This window comes from Podarcis pityusensis, assembly GCF_964106645.2.
Source record: "Podarcis pityusensis genome assembly, chromosome: 10".
NCBI lineage: Eukaryota > Metazoa > Chordata > Lepidosauria > Squamata > Lacertidae > Podarcis > Podarcis pityusensis.
In genome coordinates this window covers 48,997,849-49,024,482 of record NC_138035.1, presented here as the reverse complement: position 1 = coordinate 49,024,482, position 26,634 = coordinate 48,997,849, and the positions used below count along the sequence as shown (strand labels likewise).

The window sequence follows — 26,634 nt, the reverse complement described above, 5'->3', positions numbered from 1 at the left end:
ACACTGTTGTTTATTTTTTGACAGAATTATAGAAGCATAGAATTGTAGAGTTGGAAGGGACCATGATGATCATTCTCGTCCAACTCCCTCCATTGCAGGAATATTTCACCCAATGTGGTGGCCATGACCTTGTGATTAAGAGTTTCATACTCTGCCTACTGAGTTTATTTTGTCTACATTTTGGGATACTTAAGAAGTCTGTCATCAGGCATGCAGACATAGCAGTGAAACAGATAATATTCTAGATTATACACAGAAACAACTAAAACAACTGCTTGTGTGCAGCAGGCTCTTGTGCATTTAATTTTGCCAGGCAAGGGAAGCATCATGCATGGTGGTGGGACCAGTTTTGTGCCGTAACACTTACACAAAGGGGCGGGTTCTTTCTTTGGGCAAGTAGTGGGACTCTGGTGCTAGTCATTAGCCGCCTTGGATACTGGTTTACGATATCAGGCCTTAACCTCATTTTTTAAAATGCTGTCAGCTTTAACAACAGCATCAAGTTTAACAAGCCTTCACAGACAGAGATTATTGATGGATGTTCAAGGTTTTAGAGTTGCAGTAAACAATGAAATGGTTTAAAGCCAAAAGATTTTGAAAAGCACCTGGAAAGTAACAAGTAGTGATGAGCTTTTGAGCCTTTTGGGGATTGAGGGCCAGTTCTGCTTCACAGCTGACTACGTGAGAGGGTCAGAATAGTAGACTGCAACAGAACAGAACAACAGCATCAGATCCATCAATTGCAGATGTAATGTTCCTTCTTGTCTTATAACCTCCAACACCCTGTCCCATCTCCATGCCTTGTTGGCAACTGCAGCTTCAGGAGAAGGGGATTCCATTTTGACATCATGCCCACTCTAGTGGAAGTATTATTTATTATTATTTCAGTTACAGATAGGTAGCCGTGTTGGTCTGCCATAGTCAAAATAAAAAAATCCTTCCAGTAGCACCTTTAAGACCAACTAAGTTAGTTCTTGGTATGAGCTTTCGTGTGCAAGCACACTTCTTCAGATACTTCAGATATTCTTCAGATATTTTTATTATTATTTATTCAGCTTATACACTGCCCTGTACCCGGATGTCTCAGGACGGTTCACAACAAGACGACAACATATAAAATCAAACCAAAAGCAGTAACCCCCCCCCCCAAAGCCACATTCTAAAAGGGTGTTGGATGTCAATAAGGTCAACCAAAGGCCTGGTTAAAAATGAATGTTTTTTCCTGGTGCCTAAAGGTGTATAATGAAGGCACCAGGTGAACTTCCCTGGGGAGAACATTCCATAGACGGGGAGCCACTGCAGAGAAGGCCAATTCTCGTGTTGCCACCCTCCGGACCTCTTGGGGAGGAGGCACATGATGGAGGGCCTCAGAAGATGATGTCAGGAACCAGGTAGGTTCATATAGGAAGATGGGGTGTGATGGAAGAACTCTATATACACAAATACTGCATACCCAACATGTGCAACACAGGCTGTTGTAAAGCCCTTCAAGCATGACATGGCTCTAGGCATGTTATTTCTGAAGGAGGAGCAAAATCTTGCACCAGAGTTCTGAAGTTGAGGCAATTGTATGATTTCTGTAGGTCCTTGTAGACAGCTATCCAATTCCAGCATTTCAAACAGCTTGAATCAGACAGAATTAATGTCATCTAAATGCATCATCTGATAATCTTAAATGGAATATTTCCCTATGACAGATTCAAATGTGACATCCACATATCATATCACATTATATCCTTGTGAATCTGGTTCATCAAATATATTAAATGATACAGTTGGTTACTATGCAATAAGGATGGATTTTATTTTAATATTTCCATGGATTTAAAAGAACTGGACATGTTCAACTCAGGACTTGCTATTCTTTGACATAAACAAAATCTTTTCTCTCTCTCTTAACTCTTCTATTTGATGTTTTCTTTCTCCTTCTTTATAAAGGGAAAACCCTATTACTCCTTGAGCATCTGATATCATTCTTCCTTTTCAACACTGAGACTTGAGGACTGTCTGCCATAAAGATTGCTCATTTCCTTAAAAGTTCACCCAAATCACATAGCTTCTTTTGTTAATGTACAGTATATAGTTTTGCAGCAGAGGTTTTGAAATTTTCATGCATCTTCTTGGTTACATTAAAAAAGCAATCTTAAAACAAGTGAGTTAAAACAGAGCAGAGCAGAAGAACTGCATATCCAGACCACAGATTGTTTGGTTAAAGTATTATTCCCCCCCCCTCACCCCCTGGTAAGCAACAATTACTATTTCTTATCATAGCATAGCTTAGCCAATCTTGTTTAAATACAACCCTGAACCTTGCCTGACTTAACACACTGAACTCAAGTGGCTGCAGGGTCGATGAGGCCGAGCGACGCTTAGTCACAAGGATATGAAGGTGACCTTGCTCAGCTGTGGCGTCAGATATTTTATCTGTATCTTCCAATGAGTTCCCTAGCTGTATCCCTGAGTTGGTAGCACAGATATTAAATATAAAGAACCTCTTATAAATAAAGAAAGCATGTCGAGAACACTGGATTCTGTGGATGGGAGATGCAATTAAAGGCCCTGAGAAATATTTATGCAGGTAGCATTCTGATATGTCACTTTTGCCAGTATAGGTGATGCCTTTTTTTCCCTTCTTAAAAAATAGCGACAATTAATTCTGTCATTCAAAACAGACTCTATTCTCATTTCCTTTCCTACATTTAATACAGATGCATCTTTCAATTATGAAGTACTTTAAATAAAAAAAAAAAAGCTTCAATTAGCAGGCTAAAACTTCAGGCCTTTAGGAAATAACAAGTCCAGAGCGTTCCAAACTTTTCATGTCGGAGTGCAGGGAATGTTCACGCAACACGCCTACACACTGCAGCCGACACACAGTTTGGAAATTTCTGCCTTACACCATCCTCCTCTGGGCTCCATGTAACTCCACAATGGCCATGGGATGCTATTCATGTCCCAAATTAAGCTCAGTTTCCCTGGTAAAAGGTCTGGCTCAAGGATAATCACCAGGAGAAGCTTCGTAAACCAGAAGACTGGGCATTCACTTAGGAGCATGAGTCAGATGCAAGGATCCCATCCTCAGAGATATTTGGGCCACCTCGGAAGGAGCCACACAGCTGAGAACACTGAACCTTCAATTAGTTTGGAAATAGATCAGCTACTGTTTCGTAGGCTTTCAACACTGGTAGTCTGTTGGCAGTGGCATGCAGTCAATGGACTAGGGGGACTAGACTAGTCCCTTAAACGTTCCCCTGGAGCCTCCTTTCCAAAGCTTGGGAAGCTTCTGCCTGGCTTAGGAAGGGAGGCACGATACTCACATGCACAACATTGCAACGTCACATCTATATAGCCCCAAATCACCCTTGCAAGCTGCAGCCCTGACTGTTCCCCTACAAAAAAATTCACTGCACACTACTGCTTTGTTGAGCCATTTGGGATTGACCAGCTGCAGGACTTCCTATTTTCCTTTGAGGCCAGAGTGCCACTCTTTTGCTCCTTCTCCTTATTGAATTAGCATTGCTTTGAAATACTATAATAGACATTGCTTCTGTTTTCATACTGTGGTGGCATGTGAGGGTAACCCCTTCCTAGCTAAATCCTTGTCTAATGGGCCTTTCTATATTCCAGTACATTTTGGGGAGAATTGAATTCATGAACCATGAGTGTGGGTCTGTCGAAAGCGAAGTAAATGGAAGAGTTAAAGAGATGTTTTAAAATGCGTCGTTGACATAAAAGTGACTTAAAAGCACTTTGCTTTGGCTGGATTCAAATGCCAGCTTCATCAAGCAACCCACTGGCTTTTGATAAGCCACTCATATTTATGTCGTTATCATTAGAACGGGAATTATAGAGGTGTCCTTCGCTATATAGCTGTGCAGAATTCAGATAAATACATCCCTATTCTGAGTGTTAGAAGTTTAAAGGGCTAGAATTATCCTTACGTATCCGTAAGTGGTTGTCATGCTCAGAAATGTTTTAGTTCATTTTAGCTTAGCAAATGAGCAAATGGCTGCATGCTGCTCCGTTTTCACCTCAAGCCAATGTTTCTCTTGGCCTGGGGAGACTTAATAAATTTGTTCACATTAAAGCACGTCTATGAAGTACATAAAAAGAGCCCTGCTGAGTCAGACCAAAGGTCCATCTAGTCCAATATCCTGTTTCTCACAGCGACCAGCCAGATGCTTCCGGGAAGCCTGCAAGCACCCTTTCCTGCTGTTTTTGCCCCCCAGCAACTGGTAGCCAGCTCAATCTCTCTCTATCTAAACACAGAAATTCCATTTAGGTACTGAGGCAAGGAAAAGTTGATAGATCTGTGTTAAGCTGCATGAAGAAGAAGAAGAAGAAAAGCCTTTAAAATATGTAGGTCTTAAAACTTTGCTGCAGAGAGGGCAATTAAAAGAAACCCCAGAGATGCTTACTATGAAACTCAGGACGGGAAGAAATGGTTGGAAGTGCAACAGCAGAGATCATTCAGTTTGTAACCTAAAGGTTAAGTCTGTTATCAGTAATTTAGCTGGACAAGAGGGGTGTTGGAGGTGCTGCTTAGCAACCAGGCAGTGAGGCCTAATATTTGATGAGGGAGCATGTGCCCTGATTAGCTGGGTCATCCAGAGGGTGTTTTCCTTTGTATGTTTAGTTGAATGTATTCCTGCTGTGTATGTACAAGGCCAGAGTTAAGAAAGACAAAACCGCTCTGTGCCTTTCTCCTCAAGCTATACACTGTGCCTTTGTTCAGTTTCCTTAGTGAAGTGCTCCCAGAATTTCTCTTCCCTCTGGACTGTCTGGTCTCCTTTATTGAAGCAGCTTTGCTAACACCAGTAGCAGAATTTTAGATCACCCTGCCTGAAGTGGGTGCAACATATAAACAGATCTTCCTTTCTAATGCCAGAAACCCTGTATATCCATTCTCTTCCTTCAAAGAAGCGAATGTTTGGACAAAGGCATACAAGCAGAGATGTGCAATTTGGGATTGTTCAAAACTGTCGTGTTTGAGCAAGCTGTAAAGCCTTGCCTCATCTTCATCCATTGCCACACACCAAAGCCAATGTCAAAAAGGCTTTTCTTGCTTAGGCAAGTTTTATTTTATTTTTTCACAGCCAGGCTTAAGCAGGTGTGGAGTAAGGGCAATCCATTTTAATATAGCGTTGCATCTCTTTTTATTTGGTATTTCATTGTGTTGTCTTGATTGTGTGGTGTCTTTAAACTGCCGTTATGAGCTTGAAGAGCCCTAGGGGTGGGTGGAATAGAAATTGAAGTAGAGTAAGTATATGAGTGGATATTCAGCCTTCATTTTTCCCTTTCTTCACATGTGCCCTGAAATTGGACCTGTCTTTCCTACCCATATACCCCTGAACATATCTGAACACATCTTTTTGCAACCCTGCAGGGATGTCCACATGGCCCACACTCATACACTTTCACTGAATGCCATTGAGAGTGACTGGGATGACACTTGATAGTCTCTGCACTCCAACATGGGAACCAGACATGACACACACACATCTCCAGTGGCTGCACAGTCATGGAATCATGGGATTGCGGAGTTGGAAAGGACCTAACAGGTCATCCATTCTAGCCCCCTGCAATGCAGGAATCACAGCCAATTCAGCAATTAAGTGAAGAGATCTTCACAGATTTCCATATTTTTTCATGTATAAGACAATACTTTTTCCTTAGAAATAATAGGCAAAAATTGTGGGTCATCTTATACACGGATAGCAGAGGGGGGACAGGTGATTGGTGGTGGCAGCCAGCAAGAGACTGGCAGCGGCAATTGGGCATGTGATCAGACGCCTGCTGATGATTGGCTGCTACTGTGGCAATTGGATGTTGATTTACAGCAGTGGTGAGGCATGCATGCAATCAGCTGTGGTTGCGTTGAGTGGGCAGGTGGGCTTTTGGTGGCCAGCGTGCAGATGTTTGGTGGCCGCGGCGATGCATGCGATTTGCAGTGACGGGCAGGCTGTAGAGCTATTGGCAGTGGTGACCCCCCAAAAAATCTTAATAACTCTGGGCAGTCTCACCCCAATTATTATTTTTTTGTGGTCCCAAAAAATAGTGGTCATCTTATACATGGGGGCATGTTGTAAATGGAAAAATATGGTATGTATGTGGAAGCATGTGCCTAGGAGTTCCTGCACGCTAGCAGATCAGGGCTCCTACCAGCCAAAAACAGCCCCTACAAACATCATTGTACTCATGGTAGGCCCCTTCACCCTGACACAGAATACCTAGCCAGAAAGAACATGGTCAGTGCACACATCAGGGGAAGGGGAAAAGTTAGGAGGACAGGGTAGGTGGCAAGGGCTTGCTGCCCCTTCTGTGAAACACATGGAGGGCATTCAAGTAAATTCATTTTGTGCCCTTGACTCTGACACTTGGAGGTTCACTTGAGTGCCAAGAGTGAAATTCAAGAGCTCTTAGAAAGTATCCACAGATTAATGGAGAATTTTGATGGGTCAGGGGTTTTATATTGCTTGCTATAATACAGTTCAGTGTGAATGAATGCTTCACACTTGCCAAAAGGCTTTTAGGGACTGAACAGCCTTTGGATGACTCTGGTGTTTTTCATCTTGGCCCTCGTCCACAAAGCAGGTCAAAGCAATGAGTTATATGACTAGTTGTTGTCATAACCACTTCATGAGCCGCAGATGGTTTCTTATTACATAACGAAGCACTATGAGGCGGTTTTATTAACCAGTTAAACCACATATTTCACTTTTACTGATCCTTCATCCAAGTTGCTCAGAATGGTACATAACCATAGAACCTTACTTTGCTTACTTACTCCTCCCTCCCAATCAGTTTCTCCCCCCATGTCTTTTGGAATTGGGGTAGCCCTCTAGATGATGCTAGATTACAATTCCCATAACTCATTTGCTGTGCTGGCTGGAGCTGATGGAAATTGGGTGTCCAACAACCCATTGGCCAGTCCTATTTTAGACCATATGCCTGAGGGAAGCCACCACCAACTCTGGAGCAAATTATGAGGGTGTATGGTGTGTGTGTGTGTGTGTGTGTGTGTGTGTGTGTGGAGGGGTGCTGCTGCAAGGAAGAGGAGAGGAAATTCTGATGTTCAAGTGGCAGTCTGTTTCATCCATGGGACTGCATCATGCTATTTATGATGCTATTTATCAAGGAGGAGCTGCTATACTGTGCTCTTGGAAGATGGGTCATTGTTGACCAAGAGGTGAAGGGGAGAGGCAGCAGGGTGATGGGTGAATGCACTGCAAGAAGTGCTGGATTGGCTCTGCTGGTGTGTTTGCACCACACTGGCATCCTCACCACCCTGCCTTGCTCCTTCCTGATAAGCAATAGTAGCATACCTAATAAGAAGTGAGCATCATGGCTCACCCTTGTAGAGCCACTTCTGATGTTGTTACACCTTCTTCTGCTCTTATGTGTACTAATATTCAAAACCCTAAAGTACCCTACCAGTGCATTTCCAATTTCAAGGGATGGTCTTGGGCCCAGTGAAAAATCAATTGCTTTGGAAATCTAAATTCAACCACATCCAAATGCTTATCATTAAGAAAATGCTAATGTTTGTGTTGGGGAAATTAACACAGATGGACACGCAACGTTTGACTGGGGTCATGTGATCAAACATTTATGCAAGTCGTCAGATATTCTGGCCAATCTGAAAAAATAATCAGTGAAACCATCTGTCCAGCCTGGCATCTTCCTCAGTGGCAGAGGCAGTTAGATATCGATACCACTGCGGGAGTCAGTGTCTATCTTTGCTTAACAGAGGAGTTATTTATAGCAAATGATGATGATTGTCTCTAGTTATTAGTTCTCTGGTTAATTATAGGGAGCATAATTGCCACTTGCATTTTCAAAACAATGTCAGGCTTTTCAGGTGGCACTCTAGGTAATTTGTGCAACAATAGGAAAGTATTATGGACAAAGCACAGACGAAATGAATTTTTGTAGGAAAATCATGGCATTGCAGGCACCTATCACATTTCCTGCATGCAGCAAAAATGCAGCTTGGGGGAGTGGTTTTGAAAAGAAAGATGACTCTCAAAAAATAAACATAAAAACATTTCCAAGTTTATTTAAATTGCATTCTCTGGCAGTTGTTTTGCACTTTAAGAACACCTGAGGAAATCATTCATTCGATGTCGTGCTCTGTGTAAATTCAGTGCCGGGTGTTCCTCCTATCCCCTTTCCAGGTGTAAAGGCATAGAGGAGATTGGAAGCTTTTCCATTGGTGTTCAACGAACTGCTGGTTTTTTTTGGTTAAGTCCAAACTCAGAGAAACCATAGTTAGTATTATCTATGGCTTATTAATAAGACAGGATCATAAACCATGGTTCAATCCTGGATTATTTAAAGACATTTTTGTGATCATCAGCAAGGAAATGAAATGAATGTGTTTATTCACGTTGCCCATCTTTCCCCCCTGGAATTGGATTGTAATGGAAGTACTTTCTGCATCCTCTTTCCTTTCCAGCCTCCTACTGACAGTTGCGTAAAATAAACGGGTCAGCATAAACCTTTAGCTAATTGTGGGGGGAAATAAGTTTTTTAGTTGATGATGTAGGCTTCCTATATCTAAGTTTATGGTTTAGTTCCACAGAGCAATTAAACCAAGAAAATGAATACACATGCACACAAGTATATATACAACTAACTACAAACATCTTTGCATACATGGTACACTGATACACCTTTCCTAAGAGAATAGCTTTTTGTTAGAAATGTCTTTTGTTGTTTTTGCCCTTACACATCCTATACAGTACAATTGTTGTTGGCATCCATCTGTCTTGAAAGACAATGGAGTGCACCTCCAGGGGTGAAGTCAAACTGCTGTGTTTGTAGTGACCTTCCCAGGGTGCAAGCCTGGACAGTGAATATGGAAGTCGTGGGCTGCCCAGGCAACCAGACCCCTCCCTGGCCTCGCTGATGTGGTCCAAAGGAAAACAGAGAATATGTTTGGCACCACGTTGGCTGCAGGAGTTGCAGACTACAGTGTTTACACAGTTCATGCTTATACAATTATGCATAGCATAGCCCTGAATTTTCAAGGCATTAGACTTTTGATTTAAAACTGCAGTTTTGAAGGGTACAACTATATGTGAAAGTAAAAACCACATATCTTCCATCTATTCATAGCTATAATCCCCACTGTCGAAAAAAACAACTGCAGAATTAACAGTTCAATCCTATACAGGTCTATTCAGAAAACAATTCAATTGATTTCAAAGGAGCTTGCTCCCAAGTAAGTAAGGGGGTAGAGGTTTATGTATTAAAAGACCCTTTTGTTAACCCCTGCCATTATCCAATAATGCACATGCTATTGTGTGTGGTGCACATAAATACCTGGATTTTAAAAATCTGGACAAATTATTTATTGCTTTTGAATCATTATGGGGGGGAATGGAGACAAAAACATCCATGATATTTGTGCCCCCCCCCCCACTGTGCACACAGAAAAAGTGTGAGTAAGCATCCTTGTAAAAAAATCATGTTCATCATCTTTGAAGATTCTAGGAATAACAAAACCATCCCTTGCAGAACTTTCCTTCTGCCTTACATCATAACGAACACATTTTTTCAGTAGGAGCAGTTTGTGAACCCATCTTTCAGTTCTCATCCCAGTGCAAGCACACTCCAGTGCAGACAGTCTGGGGATTATCACTGTGGAGAGTGGGATAATAATTCTTGGTGGCTCTGCCTGACCTCCAAAGATTGGTCAGGTCCTTTGCATAGAACCTACCCATATGGAAGACATACCAATGAATTTTTGTGCATGGATGCAGGGGAGTTTCTGTGGGGAGAGCCTATGTTTTATCCATCTTTAAGCTCTGTCCAGAAGACCCAATCAGTTTGTGCGCATCAGGAGCAGGGTCAGCAGACATGATCTTGCAATATTTTATGTGCACTGATTATTCCTATTGCAGTAATCTGCATAAGGCTATAATGGAGTACAATAATCAAGTGTAGCAAAATCAGATGATGTACATGCACATCTGAAATGAATTCAGCCTAAGAGAGTCAATGTAGGACACCGTTACAGTGCTAGATTTGGGTATGAAAGGACCTCAATCAAATATTTGCTCAGCCGTGAAATTCACTGGAAAGCCTTGTGTAAATCATCATTAACCCTCCATTCAGCTTCACAGAGTTGTTGGGAAGCTACAGCATGCCATGGATCCCAGGGATAAGGTGGAAAGAACATGCAGGCATTTTTTATATTCTGTATAGATTGACCTCTAGTGGAAATTTTAAAAGAAATCTATGATAGCTGTAGTCTGGTTAGATAAACAGGTATCTGAGTGTCACTAGAGAAAAACATGACTCATGCCTTTCCCTTACAGATCTGATTAAATTTCTCTCCTGAAACTGACACCAAAGTCATTGCACAGATTGATGTTCACTGTGTCCCGCTTTCCAAAAGAATTTGCTTTTCAATTTATTATGCTTCTGCAACATACAACTCACCTGGTTTGTCCTGCAACTGCTTTCCTTGCTGCTCCTCTGCTAATTTGAAAGCTAACTGGTTAAGGCCAGAGTTTCACTTTTCACATTCATTTTTCTGACATCAGTGTCCAGAGCATGACCAAGCTTACATTCACACATGACACAAACTGTGTGACTTGGACTCATGCGCTCCCCCTTCTGTCTCATCCTTCAGTGTGGCTGCGAGTAAGGTTGGGGCTGAAATTCAGTTCAGTGTGCATTTAAAGCAGAATCTATTAAATTAGCATGGCAATTAACATTGCAGGGGGTTGGACTAGGTGACCTGCTGGGTCCCTTACAATTCTCTGATTTTATTCTGCAAAACAATACATGAATTGAAACACACCATCCTTCCAAATTCACACTTCTCCAAATTTTGCAATGCAGTTCTCCCTCCAGGTGCGCAACCTGAACATAAACACATGCACTGGGACGAACCGTGCATAAAATGCATCTGTTTGTGTAAATAACATGCAAGCATGCATTATATTAAGATAATTGGCTTTGCAAAATGGGCAGGTTTAAGGGAAATTGCACACATATTATGCAAACTTGCATACAAACGCATGCATGTTAGGAGGAGCTTGCACAAAATGCTGTTGAATTTTTAGGAGGTCTTTTTAAAAACAACTGCAAGCCGATGTGGAGATGTAGAGAACTGAATGCTGGGAAACAGAAGGAAACCAACATTGACAGATTTGTCATTCCCTTGCTGTGAGGAGGAGTTTGGGAGACTTCACTTACTTCTGTTTACAACTAGCCCCTGCTCCTTTGATAATGTTGAAGTTAAAAAAGTTGGCCATAATTCAGTTAAGCATTTATCCTTGGCACTCACTCCGAAACCAGTGGTGCTTAACTTTGGCTGGGTCGTGCCCTTAACGCTGGGGAGTTTTTATTTATAGATGTGTTGTAGAACAGCCTGTATTGATGCTAAGATATTTCAGTCTTTCGATCTCCATTTGTTTTACCTGGCCACAAACACTGGTTTATACAACAACATGTTTATGATGGTGGGGGAATGTGAAACTGCTAACGGATTGGTTTTTAAAGAAAACGTCAGAGTATATTCCCATTTGATGGGACTAAATCCCATTAAATCCAAGCACAAGTTGGCTGTGGTTTGAGCTAATAAAATGAAAGTTACCTCTTCAGGGGGGGGGGGAATGGATCTTCAGTAAGGGATACGCAGAATGTATTACTTGCAGTGATACTATCTAAAAGCATTTGCTCTCGTTTATGCTATTATGTGCCAAACAACTTACACCGTCCGAAACAGAAACACGGCAAGTGATGAGTGGGATTGACAAAGTTACCAGCTCTGCACAGTGTTAATTTGAAATTCAACAATTTAGGCAATAACACTGTTACTGCCAAAAGTAGATTAGCAACATCCATCCAGCAGTTTTCTGGAATGTGATTTTCTCACTGGGTATATCCTTAGAAAGGAGCCTGTTTTGATACTGGTAACATATTCTTTCTGTATGGTCTCAGAAAATGTATCTAGGGCAATTTTTTTTCGTACCAACACTGCATCAATTAATGACGTGATACAAAATTCAAAAAAATCACAGAAGAAAATTTCTTAAAGACATGTACATCGAGCTGTTCTTACCATTTCATATGTGATTTGGTGACAATAGGTATTTTATTAAATATTATTTTTTTATTACAGTTTTTACTTTAAGGAGCTCAAAGCAGCACACACGCACCCAATATTATCCTCACAGTGACGGACCTGCCATCGCCCACAGTTTTACTCGAGTGGGGATTTGAAATTGGATCTTCCTGGTCCAGACTGTGCTCACATTAATTTGAATCAAAGGTGGTTGGGGGGGAAATGTATCAAAATGCAGTATTTCCTAAGGAATGACATAGTAGATACAGTTACAGATTGTGATAACCTTGTGTTTACACAGTTCTCCATTAGCGGCAGTGCATTGGATGCAGAATAAAATGGCAGTGGGTCCACTGCCCTAGTCCGAAAGCTAAGCACTACACTCCTCTTCCTCTCTACAACTCAGACGATGCCAGTGTATGGTGGCCCCATTTTTGCCAATGACAAATCTCCCATAGATTTCAATAGGTCTAGATTTAGTAAGCTAAGCCCCGGCATCTCGTGCATTCTGAGAAACAGTTTATTTCCCACGCTTATTGTCGGAGTTCTTTGAGAAGTGTGTGAGCCCTATTGCATGCAAACAATGAGTTGTGGGCAAAGGCTTTTGAATTTTCAGTGACTGGAGGGAGAGGACTATTGCCCTCATGTCTCCTTCCTACAGGTATCTGGTTGGACATTGTGAGAACAGAATATAGGACTAGATGGACCAGTGAGCAGCCTCTCCTACATTTTCCTCCCAGTGCTGCCCCAAGAAGCCAAATTATTATTATTATTAGGCCATGTGGGGGCATTCACAAGGTGACCATGTATGAAACATCAGCCATACCTCCCATTCTTTGTGTGAAGTTGGCCTGAGAGACCCACTGGTGTGTGTATTAAGGCATAGGAAGCAGGGAGGGAGACATACTTGTTGAAATAAAAATGGGCTAAGTATGTTCTGCATACACAGAAAGATGCTAATAATTTCTAGGGATGCTAGACTGGAAGGGCAACCCTATGGGTTAGAGAATACAGGGGTCAGCAAACTTTTTCAGCAGGGGGCCAGTCCACTGTCCCTCAGACCTTGTGGTGGGCCAGACTATATTTTGGGAGGGGGGAAATGAATTCCTATGCCCCACAAATAACCCAGAGATGCATTTTAAATAAAAGCACACATTCTACTCATGTAAAAACACCAGGCAGGCCCCACAAATAACCTAGAGATGAATTTTAAATAAAAGCACACATTCTACTTATGTAAAAACACGCTGATTCCCGGACCGTCCGCGGGCCAGATTGAGAAGGTGATTGGGCCGCACCCGGCCCCCGGGACTTAGGTTGCCTACCCATGGATAAGAACATAAGAAGAGCCCTTCTTACATTCCCACGTGCCCCAATACCAGATTAATGTTTATCTTCCGCCTTCTCCCATTGTGGTTGGTCTGACTGCATATGGCCTACGTAAGCAAAAATCTCTTTGGTTAAAGAGAAGGAAGGGGACCTTTTAAAAAAGTTTTATACAATGGCTTTATAGTGAAAGATTAAGGCATCTTGGGAGTTGAAAGCAATTTGTGTGTATATATTAGTAGGTAGTTCTTTAGTTCTCAGACCAAACACATAGTAAGTTTGCAATTCAACATCCTTTTCCCCACCCTCCCCAGAAATAAAGTACAGACTGACGTTTTTCCTTCCGTGCATTTATATTTTCCTTTGCCCCAGTAATTTTAGGGGTGTTTTCCCCCCCTGCGTACTTCAAATGAATTCTTTATATTGTCCGACTTTCAGGTGGATAAACACACATTTTTGACTACGTAAATGCCACTTTGTTTAGTTTGCCATGCTGAGGTAAAACATCCCACCACTCAGTACATGCTTAGTGATTTCTTGTGCCTTTCCAGGCTAACTACATGGTTTGGTCTATCGCACAAATCCCATTCAGTTCTGTTGGAGGACTTAAGGAGGACTTCCTGGTGCCTTAAAAGTGTTGTTAAATCCCAAGGGGATTCCAAGCTAATATTTGTTAAACACCCTTCTTTCTTTAAATGTTGACGGCAGTCCTTTTAAACTGCCCTTAGCTGCTGTAATACAACTTGGTGTACTTAATGCTTGTGAGGTACAGGGATTTAAGGAATAGTAAGAATGATTAAAATAGACTGATAAGTGGATCAGGATTTCTGCTGTAGTGACAAGCCAGCAGTTTGAACTGTGAAGAGAAAGGTTAGCTGACCCTATTAAAGCAAGTGTGGCGGAAAGACTCTGAACAGGTTTGGGTTTATATTATTTTATTTGTGGGTAGGCAGGACCAGGGAATTGTCAAACAGCAAAATGGCATTTGATCAGCTTTATTCCTATATTAACCATTTCTGCCAACTTAAGGAGTAGTCCCCATGCTATTGGTGTCCATATCATCTTCTCAGCTTATTTTAGCTCCCTTAATCACTGATCCTTCAGGCAGCTAAATGAATGGGAGATCTGCTCTTTCAAGTCCCATTCATTTCAGTGCACCCCCTTGTGGTTGTTTCCCTTGCTTGAGGTTGTCAAGACTGAGCCATGGGCAGCTGTTGGAGGTGATCCGAGTCTGGGAAAGGGAGCTGAGGAATACACCTGAGTACAGAGCCAGTTCAGAGCCCGAGATTACTTCCTTGCCAGGAAAATGTTCCTAGATGCAGTTTGTTTAGCTCACCCCATAGGACAGCTGCATGCAAAACCAAAGGTTCCTGGTTCTAGGACTAGCTGTATGTGCAGTTTGAAATACAAAGCAAGACAGAGCCTGTACTTTGGATAAGTGGGGTTCAAGTCAATTCGGTGAGCAGTTTTCTCCACTGCATTGTCGCCATGTCTTTGGATGCACATCAAACAAGTTTATTCAATAGATTCTTAAGTCACTGTGATCCTTGCAGCTCTATCAGCCAGTGAGGAACTGCAGAAGTTGCACCCTGCTAAACGTAAAGGGCAAAAAAAAAAAAAAAAAAAGGGCCACCCCTTGATATTATCAGAATTGTAGCCTATCCTACAATAAATACTGAGAATTTGTAAAAATAAAAATAAAAAAATGGGAGAGAGTCGAGCATTTTCAGAGCTTCTCCTGACAAGCTATTTATTGTATTGAGAGTTGATTTTGTCAGTTGGCAAGCAGAGGAATATTAATGAAGCATTTGCAGACAAGCAGTCTAAACAGGTTGATCATGATTGACTAGAATCTACAGTGCATGATATCAAGATGAATTATTTGTCATGGCTGTTTCTCTGACCTTGTTATTTCAGTTTTCATCCTTTTAAAATGTTTGGTATGGTATTCATTGCTGCCTGTCTTTGTCAACCAATCCTATTGCTGCGGTTCAGACATATTTGCTCATTTTCAATATGGATCTCAATTATACCTATCGGCCCCGATCCAGCTGGTCTCCATTGCATCTACCCATTCATGCCAATCCAAGCTAGGGGGCAATATGATGTATGCAGAAATCAGAATGACTATTTACAGCTGGATGGGGTACCACCTGTAGTGGCCAGTGAGTTGATGTGGAAGGAGCTCTGTTGACACAGCAGGTCACTGGTGCTTCCCAAGAGTGCAAGGGAGAGGGTCAAGTCGGTGGAACTTGGTGTGGTGCAGGCACAGCATAGATGAAGCATCAGGAGCATCAAACAGCAACCTGCCGTGTTGGGAAGCCAGAAGAGTAACAGAGCATCACCTCACTGGCAGCTACCAGGTACAACGCATACCCAAGGGTGCTGTGTGCACCCTTCCTCTTCCTGATCTATGCATGCAATGCCTTCCAAAAGCAAAATGATACTACCCGGCTGTTCAGGAGAGGAAGTAGGAGATGGAATCAGTCCCAACCATTGTCTTTTCCCTGTCAATCAAACAGGTTCTGTAGGGACTTTCAACTTAAAAATAAAAAATAAATAAAGGGAATTGTACTGTGTTGGTGCTGACCTTTAAAGCCCTAAATGGCTTCGGTCCTGTATACCTGAAGGAGTTTCTCCACCCCCATCGTTCTACCCGGACACTGAGATCCAGCACCGAAGGCCTTCTGGCAGTTACCTCATTGCGAGAAGTGAGGTTACAGGGAACCAGACAGAGGGCCTTCTCGGTAGTGGCATCCACCCTGTGGAATGCCCTCCCTTCAGATGTGAAGGAAATAAGCAGCTATCTTCTCTTTAAAAGACATCTGAAGGCAGCCCTGTTCAGGGAAGTTTTTAATATTTAATGCTGTATTGTTTTTAACACTTGATTGGAAGCCGCCCAGAGTGGCTTGGGAAACTCAGCCAGATGGGCGGGGTATAAATAATAAATTATTATTATTGCATCCAGCCTTGATTTGTCTGTATGAGTTCTGTTGTATCAGAGCTTTCCAGTCCCATTGCAAATAGAATAATTCATTTGAGGCATATTGAAATTTAGCAGCTGTACTTCTTTGTTTGTTGTTTGTTATTGGGGTAGTGATTTTCTCATTAGGCAAGGTGTCTCTGATATATCATTTTACAGGACTCATCATGTTTTCTAGTAGAAACACTGGGAAAAGAATCTCTTCATTAGTCTGCAGAAGGCTCCAGTGATGGAAGGCTCTGTTCCTATGAATGCTCCAGTGCACTGATTTACATGGTGTTATTTTTGCAACAATTGCAATTATCGTGTCAATGGTCTTCGGACATGTTCAACCCATGATGATACTCCACATTACACTTTTGTGTGTGTGTGTGTGTGGACAGGTATGGACAGTATCTGTCAGCACAGATTAAACAAGATTAAATTAATAGTCATCTGGACACCAACAATGGGGAGAGAAATAGCCTGATGCTTTTAAGAATCTCTGTCACAGCTATCCTGTGTGTGAGGACTAGTTTTCTCAATTGGTCCCATTTTAGGCTACAGACAGGCGCTCATGTGAGGAGCTACTCTTGAACATAGAAAACTAACTTAGTGGGAAGAAGGTTAGGACTGAGCCTCTATTTCTGGCATTTAGTTTTCTTTTTGAGGATCATTCAAGTGGGGCACATTCTGAAATAAGGACCCACACTTACATTACCTCCTCTAGGTCTGGCCCAAGACACTTAGACACCCGAAGCGAAGCACAAAATGCCCCCACCCCACGGGGGACAAGTGAGGAGTGAAAATCAACATTGGGATCATGGGGGATATCAAATCACCCTTACCCGACAATCAAAGTGGGGTAATCAAAAGCCATGCTGGGGGGTGGGGAGGAAGGGGCCACCTTTGAATCACTCCAGGTGGATGCAGACCCTAGAAGACCCCAGAGGGAAGCCACCATAATTTCAATTTTGTTGAAATATGGCATCCTTTTACAAAACACTTTACTGGCTAATCTGAAGAATGGCAACCACCAAAATCACAGATTGGACTTCAGCAAACTTGACTAGATTGATCTGCCCTGGAAGGGGGCAAGTTGGGATTTTGTTTTTGTGCCCCTTTCTCTCTCTTTTTGTAATTGTTCAAGGCTGCAGCTGGAATGTGGAGGGAGGGACGTGGGAAGGGCCATGGTTTTCTGGGGGAAGGGCAGCTGGGAGGGAGGTGGGCAACTCAAACAGGGAATTGGGAGCTGTGTAATTCAGTTCTTTTTTTTATCCCAGTTTTGTTACTCATTATATAACCAATCTTTATTTTCAGATTTAATAGCACTAAAGGTCACTTTTCACATTCTCATAATGAAATAACAATGTTTCCATCAAGCCCTTCAGGTTTCCAAAAAATGTTGTTTCATATAGTTTAATTCAAGCCATGTTCTGAATGAAGTTTGGACTTTGGTTTATATTGGAAATGCTTTTACAATTTTGCATGCATGTATGTATATACAGTATGTCTTTTAAATGGTTTTAATCTTGGGGTTTTACTACCTTTGCAAGTCACTTTGAGTATTATTCTTCATGAAAATGTTACCTAAAAATAACTATTAAAATGTGATGCTCCCTTAAGGCTGAGATCAAGCATTATTTTACACTTTAATAGAAGTACAAGATATAGGCCAGGCCCACATATGGTGCAAATCAACCACACTTCACTGGAGATGGTGAAGCTGGGTAGATTGATACTAGAAGACCCAAAATGTCACTTTACCATCTGTGATTAATTGCTAAATACAACCGCAGTGGCTTGGATCAGTGACCTGGAAAAACTACAGTATACCTAATAAGGTTCTTCCAGTAACCCTTGCCAAGGTTTTCACCCTCCCTGAAGGCTACCTTGGCTTTTATAGATGAGTAATTGCACTACATCATCCACTGACAGTCTTACTTGAGAATCTGCTGCTGGCTAAAGCATTGGATAATAGTTTTGTATTATTGTATTGAATTGGCTACTATATATGGACAGTATGCTGAAGAAAGAGGAAGCTATTTCAATAACCTTTTCAACTTTCTTTTTTTATTTCCCGCTGCAGCCTACTTGTAAAGATTAAAAAATGCCGCCCGCAACGACGCCGCAGTACGCTCCCCCGGACGGTGGATGGGGTTGGGTCGTGGTCTTTGGCAGTTTCATCTCCATTGGATTTTCTTATGCATTCCCTAAAGCCATCACAGTCTTCTTCAAGGAGATACAGGAGATCTTCGGCACATCATATAGCCAGATAGCTTGGATATCATCGATCATGTTGGCTGTCATGTATGCAGGAGGTATATGAGAACCTAACTTTTCTTCTTTTTTGCCTGTCAGATGGTCTTACAATATTAAGCAAAGTTCTGCTCCATGATTTTGCAGTTCATGGCTTCTCTAGATGTGTTTTCATAAAGAACCACATATTGTTTTCTTCTGCTTCCTCTCCTAAACCCTTCCAAAAACTATCACTCTCTGAATGCATAGGCGTTCGTTTCAAACAATGATGCAATTGGTTTTGCTGCTTGGTGGGTGGCGCTGTGGGTTAAACCACAGAGCCTAGGGCTTGCTGATCAGAAGGTCAGCAGTTCGAATCCCCACGATGGGGTGAGCTCCCGTTGCTCGGTCCCTGCTCCTGCCAACCTAGCAGTTCGAAAGCACACCAAAAAGTGCAAGTAGATAAATAGGTACCGCTCCGGCAGGAAGGTAAACGGCGTTTCCATGCGCTGCTCTGGTTCGCCAGAAGCAGTTTAGTCATGCTGGCCACATGACCTGGAAGCTGTACGCCGGCTCCCGCGGCCAATAAAGCAAGATGAGCGCCTCAACCCCAGAGTCGGCCACGACTGGACCTAATGGTCAGGGGTCCCTTTACCTTACTTTACCTATAGTGCAGAAGTGAGGGCAGAAGGCCCACTGGGATCTACTAGTGGTTGGCTGTGTGATTTAAAGTAGATCAGCAAGGATTTCTGATTCCCTAGTGTGTAACAGAGGTAAGAACAAAATGACATCAAGGAAATAAGGGGAAATGGCCAGGATAAGGTATGGATTTTTGTTTGGAGCGGCTGTGGAACTCATTTTAGCTCTAGTACTTTAATATAATTTCTGGTGTCATAGGTTTTTTTTTTAAATTCTAAGTGTCTTTTGTACTCTGCCTGGCAGATCCTAGGGTTTTAGGGAAACAACAACCCCAAAATAGATTCCAGAAGTCTTAAGTCTGCCCATCCCTGATATAAGAGATGGAGATGTTAAGAAAGGGGAGCTAGGTGGACTACCAAAAAGCTTTCTGTAAGCAGATGCTGAGATAATAAATCAAGCAAAGCACAATCCTGAACCAATAGATGGAACAGGGTATCAAGTTTTATGGATTGATAAAAACAATAGGAATAGTGATCCTGGAAAGTTTACTGCTGATAGACATGTCACACTGAAACGGAAAGTAATGGATAGTAGAAGTCATTTAATAAAGTAACAGAGCAGGCAACTGACTTTGACCCTCAGCTGTTGAAATAGTAGCAAAAAATAGAAGTAACTGTTTGTTTTGCTTTTTTAATGAACAAAATGAAAGATGATTAGGATTTGAAACAGCCTTACTCTGCCTGAAGTCCTCAAGATGTTTTGGCATGCTGGTTAGGGATGATGGGAGTTGTAGTTCAAAACTTATGAGGTGCACCAGGTTGTGGAAGGCTGATTTAAAATATGACTGATTAATTTGCTACTTTGCTAAGGTTCATGGGGTACCTTAACTTTCCCCCTTATTGGAAAATATAGCATTATCAAACAACTCAACTAATACTGTAATTTGATTCCATTTTTCATCAGCATCGTCTTTTCTGGTTGAAGGAGAATGTTAGAACCCTGACTCTTCACCCTGTTGATTTCCTGTCTGTCTTCTTGATCACTTTGCTTGCAACCACCCCTGATGCTAATGGATAAATTTCATGCTGCCTCTCAGTGTAGCACTGGCGTCGACCAGTTTCCCATTGGTGTCACTATCTCTTAGGATAGGAGAACATCTTGAGAACTTCAGAACAATTCATCTTTTTTGTAGCACTTCGTTCCACCTTATACATAGAAACCCAGAAATGTTATCCGCCTGTCCAGAATAAATATCAAGCATAAAAATTAAAAATAAAGGATTTTGAGCAAGCTCCACATTCTATAGCAAAAGTAACAAGTTAAACAGTGAAGCGGTTATTTTCTTATCTTGCTGTATGGCTTTAATGTGCTAACAGCAGGTAGCCTTGCCAAAGCTAAACATTCTTTGAAGCTACAGCCACCACAAAATAGCTTCCCAATAAATAAAGCATCAAACAATCACTGGCAGAGGATGAAAAAAGGGAAACAATTATAATAATGTTTGGGAGGGAGTTATTCCTTTGGGTTGTTGCTTTTCCTATCATATTTGATTGTTTGATTTTAAACATTTGTTGTACTATTGCTTGAATGAAAGCAGGAAAAACATATCGTGTCAGGTACCTTGTTTATGGCAAAGCCTGGCAGATATCTTGAAAATGTTGTGGGCACACTGTGTATCTCTTAATGCTAATTAGGAAGAACCTGAAAAACATTTGAGATCTGACACACTCATTATGATTTAGCGCTCTGCCTATTAATCTTCACAGCGGGGTCGTTGGGTAAGTGAGAGTCTAAGACTGAGGATCTCTGCTTCGGAGCCTTCAGCCTCCTGAGGTAATTAGCAGGCATCTGTGTTTCGGTAACAAGGTATTAACTTACCTTTCAATATCTGGGAAAAAATGAAACTAATAAAAGACATCCAGGAAGGAGCTAAAGGAATGTTAATTATGTTTATCACTTAACTTCATACTTCGAATAAATGTCATGAAATTATAGCAGGCCATCTGGCAAATCCATATGGTCTCCTGGATTCGTGGTTAATTCCAACAGATAGGTCAAGCACAGTGTTCATCTCCACCCCACCTCCTTCAAGAAAGCAGAGGAAAGATGCGCAAAGTTGAATGAATCAAGTTCTGTATAAAAATTTCACTTTGCCCCTTAGGCACGCTGTGGATCTGCTCCTCTGTGGAGCACATTTGTCAGTAGGAGGCTTCCTTATTTGTGTTTCCAGGGCTTTTTCTTCTTTTTTTCAGCCACAAGACTTTCTCAGTAAAGTCAGTACAAAGATCCTCAATTACTATCTGTTGGGTGTTGCCCTAAACTAAAGGTATAGTATACTTTAGCCCTAAGCTAAAGGGACATGGGTGGCGCTGTGGGTTAAACCATAGAGCCTAGGACTTGCTGATCAGAAGGTCAGCAGTTCGAATCCCCACGACGGGGTGAGCTCCCGTTCCTGCTCCTGCCAACCTAGCAGTTCAAAAGCACAGCAAAGTGCAAGTAGATAAATAGGTACCGCTTTGGCGGGAAGGTAAACGGCGTTTCCGTGCGCTGCTGTGGTTCGCCAGAAGCGGCTTAGTCATGCTGGCCACATGACACGGAAGCTGTACGCCAGCTCCCTCGGCCAATAAAGCGAGATGAGCGCCGCAACCCCAGAGTTGGTCATGACTGGACCTAATGGTCAGGGGTCCCTTTACCTTTAACTTTAAAGGTATAGTATGGTAGCTCGGTCATCTCAGGCATGCCTGACTGCTACATTAGTCTAACGACAAGTAGGAAGTAAAGCTACTTTGCTGCCATTTTCTCCCTCATTAAGTTCAGACACTTTCTAAACCTTCATTCATATGGTGGGCTAAATAGTGCCTTCCCCCTGCAAAAAAATAAATAAATCATCAGGATACTATCATCAGGATTTGGACATACAGTGGGATGGCACAGGACAATCAGTGCACACTTATATATATTTTGCTTTTAATTTTATACTTAAATCTCCCATCATTTCACAGGAATGAATTGCTTTTCAATTTGTTATGAACACTGGGAAATAAATAAATCTCACAGCTGTTTGCCCATATTCATACATTTGTTGCACAGATGTACTATCTGTAACATGGGTGCAAATTGCCATTGTGCAATTGCAGTTTATCTACACTTTGAAAGAAAGTAACATGCCTCTGGTTCTCATGACCAGAACACCTGGATTGTGTGTGATAGTTCCAAGAACCAAAGGAAGACAGAGATAGAATTTCATCTTCATTCTCCCCCAACCTCTGGACTTCCTTTCAATTCATGCCCTTCCATCTCTCTTTCTATTAGCCATCTCACAGCCCAAAAATTCCAAATGTATGTTTTTTAGAAGCAGGATACATTGCAAACAAAGAGGAAGTATCTGCAGATTTACGTGATCTGCTTTTCTGCCGAATTCAGTTTTCCTTCTTTGATATGTTCTTTGGATACCATATTGCATTTTACTGTGGAAACCGTTACAGCTTTGTCACAAATATCTGCCTTTTAAGGTTACCTTTAACTGCAGCAAGCTCCTGTTGTTTTTGTTCATAGGACAACTAAAAAATAGTTCAGTGATAAGCTCTTGGGGTTTATTTTGAAGGTTAATTGGAAAAAGAACATTTCATTTGGTGTGTTCAGAATATTTGCTAATGTTACTCAGTAGGCTCTCAGTACATAATGCGGGGAGGCTGTGTTGAAAGTTTAGTTAGCAAAAGAAGAGAGAGGGGAAATAACATATAATAAAGCAAATAATGGTGCAGCGAAAATGAATAAAGGGGAATTGCCTGCCCTTCAAAACACTAGCACTCAGACTAGTGATTGGCAGCAGGTTCAGAACAAGCAACACATTATCAGTTTATGGAACATATTGTCAAAGGATATTGTGATATCACTAGCGTGAGTGGTTCTTTAAAATGTTTTTAGACAATTCTAGAAGGCTAGGCTTATCAAACTGAAGTGGCAGAACTTCCATATTCAAGGTCAGTGCACGTTTTGTTAGCATATGCTGGGAACAAACAGCAGAAGAGAATTATTTCCATCCTCTGTTCTGCCTTTATTGTAAGCTGCAAGGGGCAGCCATTGTTGGACACGGAGTGCTGAACTATGTGGTCCAAATCCAACAAGGCAATTCAGACATTTTTAGCAACATTACTGTGAAGATAAAATGGTATGCACTGCAAAAATGACAGTTGCAAAATTCATGTAACACAAACACCAGATGGCTGCCTTTAAAAAAAGAAAAGACAAAGACAAACAAAACAAAAAGTTTTTCATATGGTTAACTAAGACTCTAGAAATTATTTCCCTAAACCATCAATAGTATCTTCTCAGTTAAGACATTGGTTTTCAGAAAACAAAATGGGCAATGACTGGGAAATTGCTTGATGTGACCTTTGTGTCCTTTGCTGTGTGGGACAAACTTTTACCCTCTATTAGGATATGTACAGCCTTGAATTTTAAGAACCTCATTTAGTGTGCCCTTGAAAACACAACTTCCCAATTTCCAAATGCCTCCTGGGCGTGAGGGAATACTTCACATTTGGGTGTGCTTTTTTACACACAGAGACACAGACATTTTTACATCATGCTGAATTAATTTGATATTTGCTGGTAGAGGTGACAAAGAAGTAGGAATTGCAACTTTTGCTAGCAAACCTAGACAAAAACACCAGAACTAGTTTAATGCAGTGTGTGTGTGTGTGTGTGTGTGTGTGTGTGTGATCAGAATTGTTCAGGAAAAGAAGTAGAATGGAAGAATTGAAGCTGACAGCTAAATCATCCTTCCAATATTATTAAAGTGATGCTTCTGCATTTTTAAGAATCTAAAATACTGAGGTTGCTGGACAAATGTAGATAAGTTCAATTGTCAATATTGTATCAAAAACTTTCTCAATAAATAAATATCGTTTTCAAAGAAAAAAGATGATAAGCAGGAAAAGGAGAGTTTATTATAAATGTCAAAAGGCATATCTTTATGTACCTATAGGTTAAAGTGTTGGCTGTGACAGACCTTCTACTTTTTCTTTTTGCTGTTGTTTTGCAGTGTAATAAGCAGCCCTCAGCCAGCTGCAGTCATTGCATACACTCTTCTCCAGGAGTAAGTACCACCAAAATCAGTGGGACTTGTCTCTAAGTATGCATAAGGTTGTGCTGTAAATCCAGTTAAAACAATGGCATATATAATATTTGCTAGAAAGAGCAGAAACTCCCTGTTTCAGGTGGGATGCCCTGGTACCCAGTCAGTGCTGTATTAGCATCTTGGATTTCTCCATTCATTTGCATGGACAAGTTTCCCTTCTACTCCAGGAGACATGACTTCTCCTAGAGAGGATCTAATAAATTACCTCTCCAGGCATGTAATGTCTTTCTCTGCTTTTTCATTCCTGGTGACTTCAGTGGTCTGAATATTCTAACATCTCACATCACACCAAGCCTAACAGTCTACTTTAGTTCCAAGCGTCCCATAGCCAGATAGTTAATTCTAAGCACAGTTGCCTAGCACTAGGGTTTATTGAACAAATGGCACTTCAGTGTACAAGTGTTGAGGAGTCTTTATTCCTCCTCCAAGAATTGCTGAGTAAACCAGGTTGTGAAAGGCAGTCATAAATAAGTAGGAGCTTCTTTAAAACACTGTATAAAGTATTAATACCTTTAATTTGTTTAAGCTCTGTTCTTTGACATTTGCATTAGTTTTAAGGGCATTTTGAGAGTGTGTAAACTAACTTGGGATGTGTTCCCATAAAATGTGACACCAAAAAAATGGAGCCTACAGTACTTATGAAAGGGTTGAATTACTGCTAGGGACTGTGAGACATCATTGTCAGCATAAGGTATATATGCAACCATCTTGGGAGACACGCACATTATAAAATCATAGCATTTTAGGGTTTTTAAGGCATCTTCAATGTCATCTAGTCCAACCCCCCTGCTCAGTGCAGGAATTTAGGTACAGCATCATCTATGTGGCAGCTCATTAGCTACTTGCAGGCAGCTGCCATGTCTCCCCTTAAATTTCTCCTCTCTGGGCTCTCTTCTCCAGATACAGCTTTTCCAGCCATTCCTCTTAGGACTTGGTTTCCAGAACCCCACACCTTTCTGGTTTGTGTTGTTGTTTAGTCGTTTAGTCGTGTCTGACTCTTCGTGACCCCATGGACCAAAGCACACCAGGCACTCCTGTCTTCCACTGCCTCCCGCAGTTTGGTCAAACTCAAGCTGGTAGCTTTGAGAACACTATCCAACCATCTCTTCCTCTGTCGTCCCCTTCTCCTTGTGCCCTCCATCTTTCCCAACATCAGGGTCTTTCCCAGGGAGTCTTCTCTTCTCATGAGGTGGCCAAAGTATTGGAGTCTCAGCTTCAGGATCTGTCCTTCCAGTGAGCACTCTGGTTACCCTCCTCCAAATTGTCAATACTCTCTGTAAAATGTGTTGTTGTACGTATCTTCAACTGAAACAGCCTGTGTAGTGTGTGCCAAGAATGCTGTGCTGGGAAGCTGAAATCTGCCACTGTTTCTCAGTTATGAAATATCCACTTGTTTGTTTTTAAAAGTGTATTGAAGCAATCATAGGCTAGCTGTTTTCAGGCCAAGGTTCAATGGCTTCTATTGGGGAAACATGATACTGCTGAGTCACAGTACGAGCTACTGTTTGGCTCATAAGAACAGAGCGCTTTGACAGTTGTACCAAATGATGTCCAGAGAATGAAACTGTATCACCATTGCACCAATGTTTTGCCAGCACTGAGCATAGATAAGCAGGGCAGAACTGTTGGTTTAGCTAGAATCCTGGTCTTATGAGCAAACAGTAGATCTTCAGTGAACCTTCAGATGTAATACTGAAGGAAAAGTTGCTCTCTTAACAGCCTGATCCTTTTGTGGGATGTGGCTGTGGTGATGCAAGCAGAAGCTTCATTTATAGAGAAATCCATGGAAGACAAGACTGCCAGTGGCTCTTAGCCAGAACGACTGCATGCTACCTCCAGGATCAGAGACAGCATGATCCTGAACACCAGAGCATAGGGGGAAAGAGCTATTGCCCTCATGTCCTGCCTCTCTGTTGGCATCTGGTAGAACATTTAGGAGAAACTGGTGGATGCCAGACTAGATAGGCCTTTGGCTGGCCTTTACTTATGTTCTTATGGCAACTGCTAGTGTTGCATTTTGTACAACAGTGAAGTGTTGGTAGCTCTTTGCACTCTCCCTTCAAAACCTCCTTGGTGTATCCCTCAACAATGACAAGGCTGCACTATTTGTTTCTGAGAGCTGTCAATCTAGAGTGTTATACCTCTATTGTATTAGCCCTGGCTTCTTTTCACCCTGTGTGCCCCAAATATGTCCTTTTTGAAATGTTCTTCCACTGGTGGCACTGATTCCTATTTTGATACAAA

At 41.7% G+C, this 26,634-nt stretch overlaps 1 protein-coding gene across 6 annotated transcripts in view; it reads left to right on the top strand.

Moving 5' to 3' along the window:
* Positions 1 to 26,634, top strand: part of SLC16A7 (solute carrier family 16 member 7) — a 105,363-nt gene that overhangs the window by 43,326 nt on the left and 35,403 nt on the right. For all 6 annotated transcript variants that reach the window (XM_081022370.1, XM_081022371.1, XM_081022372.1 and 3 more), the window contains one exon: positions 18,460 to 18,691. In XM_081022370.1, the coding sequence (XP_080878496.1) occupies positions 18,481 to 18,691 (211 nt within the window). In that variant the 5' untranslated portion in view covers positions 18,460 to 18,480. The remainder of the gene's footprint in view (positions 1 to 18,459; positions 18,692 to 26,634) is intronic.